The sequence below is a fragment of the Felis catus genome, chromosome A3 (assembly GCF_018350175.1).
Source record: "Felis catus isolate Fca126 chromosome A3, F.catus_Fca126_mat1.0, whole genome shotgun sequence".
In the NCBI taxonomy this organism is placed as follows: Eukaryota; Metazoa; Chordata; class Mammalia; order Carnivora; family Felidae; genus Felis; species Felis catus.
The window spans coordinates 132,151,776-132,163,753 of NC_058370.1; the positions used below are offsets into that span (position 1 = coordinate 132,151,776).

At 36.4% G+C, this 11,978-nt stretch overlaps 1 protein-coding gene across 5 annotated transcripts in view; it reads left to right on the top strand.

The window, feature by feature from the left end:
- Positions 1-9,757, top strand: part of ROCK2 (Rho associated coiled-coil containing protein kinase 2) — a 136,226-nt gene extending 126,469 nt beyond the window's left edge. For 3 of the 5 annotated variants that reach the window (XM_006930517.5, XM_019827905.3, XM_045054942.1), the window contains 4 exons: positions 187-448; positions 536-749; positions 8,216-8,316; positions 9,595-9,757. In XM_006930517.5, the coding sequence (XP_006930579.3) occupies positions 187-448; positions 536-749; positions 8,216-8,303 (564 nt within the window). In that variant the 3' untranslated portion in view covers positions 8,304-8,316; positions 9,595-9,757. Of the gene's footprint in view, positions 1-186; positions 449-535; positions 750-2,334; positions 2,397-8,215; positions 8,317-9,594 lie in introns of all 5 variants that reach the window. The other 2 variants (XM_023252105.2, XM_023252107.2) reach the window with 2 other exon arrangements.
- The last annotated feature ends 2,221 nt before the right edge of the window (positions 9,758-11,978 follow it).

Consider the following 11,978-nt stretch of genomic DNA (forward strand, 5'->3'; position numbering starts at 1 on the left):
GAGCCAAGTGACTGTCTAAAGGCTTTTCTCATACAAGCTTTTGATTAGACAGAACCTACTAATGTTTGAATGTCATTTTCTTTTCATTGAATAATTTAGGCTAATTTTTATTTTATTTACACTGTAAGAATTGTTACTACATAAAACTGTTTGGAAATCATTCATCATTCTTTTTGCTATTTATAGATTCTGTATGCCAATGAAGGAGAAAGTAAGAAGGAACAAGAATTTCCCGTGGAGCCCGTGGGAGAAAAGTCAAATTATATTTGCCATAAGGGACATGAGTTCATTCCTACCCTCTATCATTTCCCAACCAACTGTGAGGCTTGTATGAAGCCTTTATGGCATATGTTCAAACCCCCCCCTGCGTTAGAGTGCCGCCGCTGCCACATTAAATGTCATAAAGATCACATGGACAGAAAGGAGGAGATTATAGCACCTTGCAAAGGTAAATAGTAAATTACTTGTTCCATCAATGTTCTTTACATTCAGGTCCATTTAAACACATTAGTTTTTTCCAAATATTTCTTTTTAGTTTATTACGACATTTCGACGGCCAAGAACCTATTGTTATTGGCAAATTCTACAGAAGAGCAGCAAAAGTGGGTTAGTCGGTTGGTGAAAAAGATACCTAAAAAGCCTCCAGCTCCAGACCCTTTTGCACGGTCATCTCCTAGAACTTCAATGAAGATACAACAAAACCAGTCTATTAGACGGCCAAGTCGACAGCTTGCCCCAAACAAACCAAGGTAATAAATTAAAATGTTAAAAATTACAGTGTCTTTTTTAATATTTTGCTGTTTGTGTTCAACTACAAATTTTCCTGATTGTAATGTACCTTTGCTTGGTATTTTAATGAACTGTGGACTACCAAATGTTGGAAACTATCTTAGTGTATATATCTTATTCATTGATTCAGTTAAATGTAACACAGATTTGTTTACTAAATCACACACATATTAAATTCAACCTAAAATACATAAAGGGCTCATTTTTGTCATGTTTATGTGTATAATCATAATATTTTGAGATTTTGTAAGCATATTGACTGATTTAGTGATTTAGTAGACAGGATGTACGCACAGATCCGTAAGTGTCAGGTACGCATATTGTGTTTAATATTGCAAACCTCTTTTATGTTAGATAGCTTGGGAGGCAGGATCAAAATCTTCCTTAAGTTTTAATTTCACATCTATAAGTTTAGAATAACAACTTGTTTCTCATTTAAAGAGCAATAGAGATCAACCTTAAAAATGCAGATATTGATTAGTGGTTAAAGTGGGTGTGCCTTATATTTGAGGCAGAATTGGGACTAGGAAGTAAATCCAGAGGTAATGATGAACGCAAAAAACATTTTGATGGTACCATTTTCATATGGCGACGTCATAGTAATTTAATTCTTGATTCAGAATAACCATTTATTGGCTTATTAGCTACTACGACATTTGTAAATATTGCTGTTTATTGAAATGAATGTGAAGATTTGGTTAGCTAAAGGATAAAGTATACACTGAGATCAGGTATCCAGTTTTGGGCATCCTTTTTGTTCCCTAACACAGGGCCTTCAGTGCATGAGTAATGATGTGCCCTGGCTGTGTTATCAGAGACCTTTGCATTCTAACCACAGACATCTTAAGTGAAACTTTTCTTGAAACTAGTATTTCAAGGTTGAATTGGTGTTTTAGCAGTGAAAATGCTGAATTTTTCTGGGAGGTATGGGAAAATTAAATACTATAAAATTAGCGATTATGATAGTAATTAAGCTGAAGAAGCTCAAAGAATTCAGAGACACTGAAGGTCATTCTGTGTGCCATGTGCAAAACATCTAAAAATTAAATTTCTGTTATTAATATTGAACAATTAATGCATAGATGCTGTGCTATTTCAATAGCTTACAACATCTCGTGCTTTACAGCTTCCAAAGTGCTTCTATAATCTGTTCTCTCATTCAGCTTTCCATATATTCTGTCATTGGAACTTTAAAATATTTCTGTGGAGTAGAACAGATAGGTATTATTGTCTTTCTTTTTGGTTGAGACTCTAGAAGGGCAAATAATTTCAGAGTGAGGACAATAAGAACTCCAATCCTTTTGATACATTTTACTCTTCTGTGCAATTTGACAAGTTAATGATTTCACTACTTGTGATAACATACAGAATTCGTTTATGAAGCAGTTTTCAGACCAACTGGGGCATATTTTCAATTACATAACAGTTTTCATGTTCACGTCCTTGTAAATACTTTCTTTGTCATCCCCTTCCCTCCAGTTCAGCATTATGGTCTATTGGAGGCACATTTACTTTTTATTTTTGTTGCTTTTTGTTTTATTTTAGTTCTGGCCCCGCCCTTCGAATCATTCTTCACTGATTTTTTTAATACATTTTGCATAGCAACAGTAAGTAATAGGGATTTCTTTCTCTCACAACTATGCATGTAGCTGAAACTAATATCAAAACTGACCGTAAAATGTATAGGGTGTTTTGTGAATATTTTTCATCTAATATATACTCTTTGAAGCTTAAAGCATAGAGATGGGCACATTTAGGATGCAATTTTGTACTTTATGATGCATCTGCAGCATTATTTTCATTGTTAACATCTGTGCCTCCATTGCTTCATTAACTCATAGAATTGTATCTGTGTCTGTCTTACGTGAATCACCCTCCAGTTTCCATTTCATTTTGGGTGTCGCATTTTAGGAGTAGCATACACAAACTGGGGGGTATACAGAAGAGAGTAACCGAGGTAGTAGTAGGTCATTTGAAAGTGTTACACGTGTAGCAAGTGAAGGAACTAAGGATTTTTTTTTTTCCTTAGAGTAAGTGTGCACGTGTGCACATGTGAGCGGGAGAGAGGGAGGGAGAGAGAGAGATCTAAGTAGGCCCCATGCCCAGCGTGGAGCCCAAAACAGAGCTTGATCTTCTGACTGCGAGATCATGACCTGAGCCAAAACCAAGAGTAGGACGCTCTACTGACTGTGCCACCCAGATACCCTAAGGACTAATCTTCTGAAGAAATGATTTGGAAGGATAGGAGATCATAAATAGCAGTAAAGATTTAAAGAACTTTTCTGTGGATGACATATTAGAACAAGAACCAAACATAGAGGCACATTTGTAACTCAGCAAGGGAAAGGTATCAGGCAATCAGAGATTTCCAGAATTGGAAGGCTGGGCTTGCTCTAGAATAGTAAGTGCCTTGTCACCACTGTTGGTACCTGAGTCAAGTGACTGCTGGGTGACACTGTGGAAGAACACCCTCCTCAGCCTGTCACGTGTGTATAGTCTGACAGCCACACGGCTCTGGAGGGGAGTCAAGCATTGGACTTGATGGCCTTTAACATTCTACTCCTAAATTTATAACATTCCTATAGATAAAAGGGTAGACCTGTTAAAGGATCATTCAGGAACATCTAGGAACAGCATTTCTGGTAGACGTCAGCAGTAATATAATATCTAGCTCTTTGTGTCAGCCCAGCTTTATTTGAACTAATATGCACGGTGTCTTTCTTAAATATTTGGCTTTGTTAGACATCATCAAATGTGTATATATAAGTATGTACGTATTTATGTGTACACTAAAAGATAATACCCATAAACATCTAATCTGTCTTTTTTTTTTTTTTAACTTTTCCTCAGTAGTTGTCTTTGTTAATGACCACACCATCACATTTTTTTCTTTTGGCTTTTATGACATTCTTGGTTCTCATTCTCCTCTTAACTGTCTTTGCAGCACTTCCTTTTCTCTGTAGTGAAGTGTTTTAAGTTGATGGTTAAGTAAGTGTTAGCTACTGTTATGTAAAATAGTACTTCTGAGGGCATATTTTATGTCAGGCACTCTTTCTGTGAGTTTTAACTATGTAAGTTATTTGTCCTTATAACCAGCCTGTGATTTAGCCGTTAATGTCTCCACTTAACAGATGTGGAGGCTGGGGCACAGAAGCACTGTGCACCTGCGGTCACACACCTAACAACGCAGCAAAGCCATGAGCTCAGGTCCGGATGGTCTGGTTCCAGATCCCACATCCTCTGCTGTAATACCACGTTGCCTCACAGTGAGAACAGTAGAAATGAATTGACAGCTTATAAGGCAGAATGTGTAGAAATGCTATTCCAGGGGAATGATTTCTTGATAATTTTGAATTAAAAAAAAAAAAAAAACAAAAAAACAAAAAAAAAACCTTGCTAGAAAAGTAGGAAATTTGTGAACAAAATACTGATTTGTGATCAAAATAGTTTGGAGAGATCCTTAGTTTGTTCCAAAGCAGGACACAGAATGCTGGTCTCTGCTGAGGGCATTTCTCTTTAATTATTTTCCTTTTCAAGGTCTTCTTTAAAAATCCAGTGTTTAAGCCACACATAAAAGTATAAAGCAAAAATACAACAAATGCTCATTTACCCAGTTTTAAGAAATAAAGCATTGCCAGCCCTGTTAAAACTTAAGTGTCGGGGGAGCTCTTACGTCATCATTACTTTAGTTCTTTTCCATTTATAAACATTAGAAAGTTAACAGACTGCTTATTTAGGGGAAAATGAGAAAAACTATATACAACTTTAAGTGTCAAAAATAAATCCATTGAATGAAGTAGAAGAAAATAGGGGAGTATGTGTCTGATCTTGGATTGGAGAACTTCTTAGGAGTAAAAGCAAAGAAAGTTAGAGATTGAGTAATCAAAAGCTAAAGCCTTGTTAGTTTTAAAAATACCATATATTTGCAATACGTATAAGAAAGATGGGTTAGTATCTTTGTATATAGGTAAGTCATTAGGAAAAAGAAGATTGCCTCTTCCCAATACAAACATTACTGAGGAACATGCAGATGCAGCATTACTATAAATACAAAAACGAGATCAAGTTGATTATTAAGCAAAGAAATTAAATTAAAACTGCCAACCTGGTAAGGATTAAGAAACATAGTATTGGCGAGATGTAAAGAAATGGGCAGTCTACTATACTTCTAGCAGAACTCAAAGTTGTAATGCTCCCTTTCCCAAGCGGTCTTTGGCAATAATTTTCATGGGCCTGAAGTATATCCCTACTGATCAATTTAAGGGAGGAGATAGGAAATCAAACAGATAGTTACAGTACTATTTAAAAAAATTTTTTTTCATAATAAGAAGCATGAGTGAGTGTTAGAGGGGAACAAAGGAAAGCATGGAGAATTCTGCCTAAGGGTATCAAGAAACGTCTCCAAAAAGGGAAGATCAGTAATTTTCCAGGCAGAATAATAAGGGAAAAGACGGTGGTAGGCAAAACGTTGACTTGTAGAGGCACTGAGTTGTCAACATTACTTGCGTATCACGCGTTTATAATGTGCTGGATTAAGATGGGGCGAGGGTATGACAGGGAGAAGAAGCTGACACTGGAGAGAAAACTTTGAGCCAAGTTGAAAAGGACCGGGTACACTATGCTAGAGGAGTGTTTATTTTGTTCTTCAGATAGAAGTCTTTCAGCAGGAGATTGGTATGTGTTGACTTTAATGAGCTCCTTCACTAAGGTACTGACATTGAAAATGGAGGGAAGAAACCAAGTTAGAGAAAGCTTTCTTAAGGCGAAATGACAATAATCTGATGGCTGACTGGAGGGGGCTGGGGATGGGGGCGGGCGGGGGTGGTGATGCTTTAAGGGAAGTCTTGCCAGACATCGTGCTAACAGCCTAGTGACCAGACTTTTGAAATTTGAAGACTGGGACACAGGTGCACACTTCACACACACTTCAAAGGTTTGGGAAGGATATGAAATGCAGATTTTTCAAAGCTGGGGCTTGATCAGGAAGGCCCACTGATCTCCCAAGCAGTACCTTAGCTATCAGTTACTGTCTGTGTAAGCCTAGAAAAATGTGATATGTGTCTAAGTGAATAATTATATTTGTGTTTTCTTATATATTGTTCTATAGTTAGCACATTTTAAAGTAGAGTAATTTGAGTGGGTTTGTTTACTTTTAAATTAGGGTAACCATCCATCAACATACTCTGTCAGTGATTACCAAAGTCACCTAGCTGCATCAGAATTCATTTCAGGTTTGTTATTTAAAAATGCAGATACTGGGGCACCTGGGTGGCTCAGTCGGTTGAGCGTCCGACTTCGGCTCAGGTCACGATCTCACGGTTGGTGAGTTCGAGCCCCGCGTCGGCCTCTGGGCTGATGGCTCAGAGCCTGGAGCCTGCTTCCGATTTTGTGTCTCCCTCTCTCTCTGCCCCTCCCCTGTTCATGCTCTGTCTCTCTCTGTCCCAAAAATAAATAAACGTTAAAAAAAAAAAAAAAATTAAAAATGCAGATACTTAGGCCTCACTACCCCTGTGGCCCAATTATATCAGAATCTCTTGGGATGACACCTGTGAATATGCATTATAAATAGTTTTGAGTAAATCATATAAATTAAAGTTCAGAAACTAAAGTTGAAGTCACAGATGAGACTTTAGGGGCCATATGAATTCCTTGGCATAAGTTGATTCATGAACATCACAGTTACAACAATGAAAAAGTTAACACTACTTTGGATGTTGCATTAGATGATTGGATTAGATTGGAAAGAAAAGACCACATATATCCCTGCTCTAAGTCCAGTTTACTCAGCGAAGATGAGTAGCTATGATGCTGATACAGTAAATCCTTGGTTTGTGAACATAATTCGTTGCAGAAACATGCTTGTAATCTGAAGCATTTGTATATCAAAGTGAATTTCCCTGTAAGAAATAATGGAAACTCAGATGATTTGTTCCAAAACCCAAAAATATTCATATAAAAGTGATTGCAGTACTGTAATATAATACAAAATAATAAAATACAAGATCTAAAGAAAAATAGATTAACCTGTATTTACCTACCTTTGAAAGCCTTTGTGGCTGGTGTGAGGGAGACGAGAGAGGAGGGTTATTGTGTAGGATGACTTTCACTGTCACTAGTGGAATCACTACAATCTGTTGGCTCAATGGAATCTTTTTTCTGCATGGGGGTCATCGTGTAAGCTTGCACTGATGTTGACTACAGTACATTATTATTAAACTCTTGCCATATACTGTATTTCATGAAACTGGCAGTAAAGCAGCAGAGGAAAGGGTCTGTATCTGCAGGCAGTCTGGCCTAGAATGAAGCAAAGCATTCCTAAGCTTACTCTCGTGTGGAACAGCAAAAGACTGTCCATAGGTACTTTGTTTTGTTTTAAATTTTTTTAAATGTTTTTATTTATTTTTGAGAGAGCGAACAGGGGAGGGGCAGAGAGAGGGAGACATAGGATCTGAAGTGGGCTCCGTGCTGAGAACAGAGAGCTCCATATGGGGCTCAAACTCCCAAACTGTGAGATCATGAACTGAAGTTGGACACTTCACTGACTGAGCCACCCAGGTGCCCCTCCATAGATGCTTTGAAGTGACAAAAAATATACTAGTGCCAGTTGTGGGCACCTTCCAACGTTCTGAAAAATCACTGATTTTGCCAAACACCATGGTCTGAGACCAAGCATCAGAGCATGGGAGATGATCACCCACAATCCCACAGTGGGAGAGAGAGAGAGAGAGAGAGAGAGAGAGAGAGAGAGAGAGAGAGAGAGGGAGAACACCATTGGCTCAGTTGTGATCACATGACATTCAGCTTCACCTACTAGTATTGCAAGACACTGCTCGCTCATTAAGTTAAAATTTATTAGAAATGTTTGCTCATCTTGCAGAACAAGTTACTTGCAATCCAAGTTTTACTGTATACCTGTGGTTTTTCTTTTGTTCATAGTTGTTCACAGAGAGCATCACTATCAGTGACCCATTGAACAAATAGGGTCCTGCTAGAATCGAGAAAGTTGCATTCTTAGTGTTACTCCCTCTTTAAACTAGGACTTGTGGTACTATTCTAGAAAAATGTAAGCTGGTACTCTGGGTCCTTTTGTGAAGGGAGTGTGGACAGGTGTTGAGCTTTCATAGTTCTCCAATCAGAGTAGGCATCAGGATGGTTAGTTACATCATCTGGGCCCAGTGGGGAGAAGATTGTATCTTATCCACAAATATCATCTGGTTCTCTGGTATTCTGGAAAGCAAACCTTATATATGTACATTATATGCATTTATATACAAAGGGAAAGAAGAGTTTCCTGTGTGCTACCATGTTAATTTGGACTGTGTTGTTATTGATGAAGGGAGCACAAAGTGTGATTTCTAGATAATTAGCATGTTAAACTGCTATTTCTAAAGTGTCAGAGTGTAAATTTACAAACCTCCTATTGCAGATTGCTTGATTTGGCATTTAAAGACTGGGATTGGTCATTTGATGATGTTGATGGTGGTGATGATGATGACGATGTTTTTGATTTCTGAAGAAATAAATGGGGTAAATCAAAAAATGAAAAATGAGTTATCTTAGTATTTCCAAGTAGTGCATGTGATTTGCACTTGGGTTTTCATTGGTTTTGACTAGTTTTTGAATTTTATTAAGTTTTTATTTTTAATAATATATTTGAAAAGTAGTTTTCAGAAAAGCTTCTAACTGAAATTTCCATGTTAAGTTATAAAAGTGAAATGCTATGTTCAGAATCTTTTTTAGCTACATATTTTCAATACAGTTGAATTAGTTTTTTATCTTAGGAATAGAACATGTAGACATAACAAAAGAAGCTAATTCTAGTACTTTTTTTTTTTCATTCCAAAGAATCTATATTCAGATATTCAGACAAGTGAAATTTACAATGATTTCAAGTTCCTACAACTGTATTAGTTTGTGAACATAGCATGGGATTCCTTTTCCCTCCTCCCTGTCTCCTTCCCTCCTCTTTCTTTCTAACGTGCAAGAACTGAAACTGTAAAAACTTTGTAAGTCTAATAAGTGCTGTGAAATAGCTGTTTCTGATTTGGCTTTTCTTTGTGATGCTGTGAAACGTTTGCTTTGTGAAAAGATAATGTTACTCTTGCCGAAGAATGCTACTGATATGCTGTGAAAGTTCTTGTGCTTGTAGAACAAATAAAATAGTTCGGTTACAAAAAAAAAAAAAAAAAATACTTCGGTTAACAGTGGCTAAAGGAAATTTGAACCTCATGATTAAACCTTTTACGTAGAATGGATTTAAAAGAAGTAATATCTGCCTTAACCTAAGGGAGCATATTGCAAAAATAGACTTAAATCATGTATCATTGGGAGGTGTTTATAACCAAGATTTACAGAGATTTTTACATATATTTACTGTAACAATGTGTTTGTTCCCATGTCATAGATTTTTAAAAAATGTGACTAAGAGTCAAATAGTCCAATAGAACCTGATCCAAAAGTCCACTGTTCGTTCAGCTACATGAGTCGGGAGCACTTAATCTCCAAGGCAAACTTAACACTCCCCTGACTTACTCCGTGACGTATTATCTAACCCTAACAGCCAGTTAACCGTATTACAACTTGTGTGTTGTGTTTGTAGGAAAATACAAGAATATAATTGCATGCACCTAAAAATCAGAAAAGTAATACAGTAAATATGTTTTATGTATGATTTAGGTGTTAAAAGCATAGGGGTTGGAAGACTACATAGTTTAATGATATAAATGGAATGCCTTTTCAAAGAATTTAACAGTCTCTTAAAGTATTTTACTGTATCAACTAACTTTGTTTTTTCTTTTTTTCCAGCTAGCTGCCTTCTGTGAATGCAGTTGTTATTCAAGGTGGTCATATTCTTCCAGTTAAAACAAGACTGAAATATGATGGCCCAAAATTTCTTAAAAAGCTATATTTTCCTGAGAGACTGATACACACACACACACACACACACACACACACACACACACACACACATTTCCCTTTATTCCTGCAATATAAATTATAAATCTTGGAGATTTTCTGCTCTCCTTTGGAGCAACATGCTGAACCAACAGTGATTGGTTAATAGAGTAAGAATATCATGCAACTCTTCCAGAGTTGTTCCATGAAGCTCTCTTGGCAGTCACTCACACTACATTGCACAAAAGGCTTGAGAAGAGTTAAAGAAATCATCTTTTCAGCTTCAACAGAGAGATTTCACCAGCACATTCACCAGAAGAGTCTGGGAATGGGTTCCACTACAGTGATGGAGACGGCATCTTTAAGAAGTGACCATTATACTATGTGTGTGTGGGGGTGTGTGGGGGTGTGTATGTATATATATGTACATATATGTATATACACATACACACCCCCACACACACCCACACACACACACACATATACATAGTACTGTATTACTGCAAGAGGGTTCTTCAAATGTCCCATTTATTTTTTTACATACAGTAATCAGATATCATAACAAACTGCAGTTGCAACTATGCACTTGTATAAAGCCATAACGTTGAAGTTTGTATCCCTCATTTGTGTATACCCCATGGAAGCTGCATGATCATGTTTAAGCAGTTACTGTAACAAGAAGTTTGAAGTTAATTCTATCAGTTTCCTAATGCTTCATGATAGGCAACTTTACCCATTTTGAATGCCTTAATTTAATTTTTTTTAATGTCTCACCTTTTTCTGTATTTTGAACAAAAAGTGTTTACCAGCTCTTAGGATGCAAATTCGCTTTGCAAAAGAAAAATAGTGCACTATTTTTACATGTAATAGTTATCAGTGTCAGACTATCTTGATTGTATAACAGAATTTTTTTTAAGTACCCGTGATAGAAACAATAATGGATAATATTGGAACTAATATATCTTTTATGTTTATTATTCATCCCACTCTGCTTACAGACCTCAGTATTAGTGTATGAGTAGGAAATGTTTGCTTCGCTTTGAATTTGCTGGCTACCCTAGATGTGTTTTTATTTCTGGCAGAGACATTTGTGACTGTTTCTACATTTTCACACTCAAGATTCTAAGATTATCTCAAATATAAAGAAAACTAAGACATACTGTAGATATATTTTAAATATTTAAATGTGATCCCTCAAACACACAACTGAGTATGGCAATATTTCAGCATTGGGTTAAGAAAACTGGTGACTAGGAAGAAGTGGCCTCAAAGGCTCTTAACTTGATTTTTATTTTTTAAATGATGTTAAAGTTGTAGGTTATGCAGGACCACTTCTGCCATATTTCTCATTATCCCAGAAAAATGTGTTTTTTACTGCTACAGTATGCATCAATGCTAAGTTATCAAGTTTGAAAAAAGTATGTAGTCTTTTATTAGTCTCTTTATATACATACGGAGTTGGTGTGATACTGAAATACATCATCTAATATTTCAATGAAGGAAATAGACCTTTTTCATTGACTCCCCTTGGGGTCAGTGTAGAAATGGTTAAAGAGTTAGACCCCCAAAATATAGACACTGTTGTGGAAATTGAACCGTGGCCTCTGGCCTGATGGACTAAACCTGAATCTTGTCATTCTCACATTGTCCCGCCTACGCTCTCTCACGCTGTCTGTGCTGAGTCCGGACACGCATGCCATTTCCCTCCCCGGGATGTTCTGCGGTTCTGGCTTGGGGACACAGCTTTTGTTTTTTTGGGGTTTTGTTTTTGTTTTTGTTTTTTTGTTTTTAAGATTTAAAAATGAGAACTATATAAAATTTATATAGAATAAATATTTCCATTCATTAGACTTGTTAAAAGGAGACTGAATTAATATTTTATATAAAGATTTTGTTACACTATGGGAGGTTCTATCATATTATTCTGAATTGGAGAGTATATATATATATATATATTTTTAATAAACTTTATTAAGGTGAAATAATTTGAAGTTTACACATGAGTAATTGAAATATTTGAGTAAAAATGGCAAAAGTTTAAATTTTGAATGCTGTATATATTAGAGAATATGGAGAATCATGGTGTGCTGCAACTAGACAAGGAAAATTAATGTGAAGTTTTTTGGGGAAAAGAAAGTATTCTAAGGGGTGGGAAAAAACCTCTCCCATGGAGATTCTTCACATTATATGGTTTAACATAAGGGTTTTTAGGTCGTTTCTCCAGCTAATGGAAATGCGCTTAATAAAAATTCTGACCTTGGGTAAGAGTTTGCTTTTTACCCTTTTGCTCATTA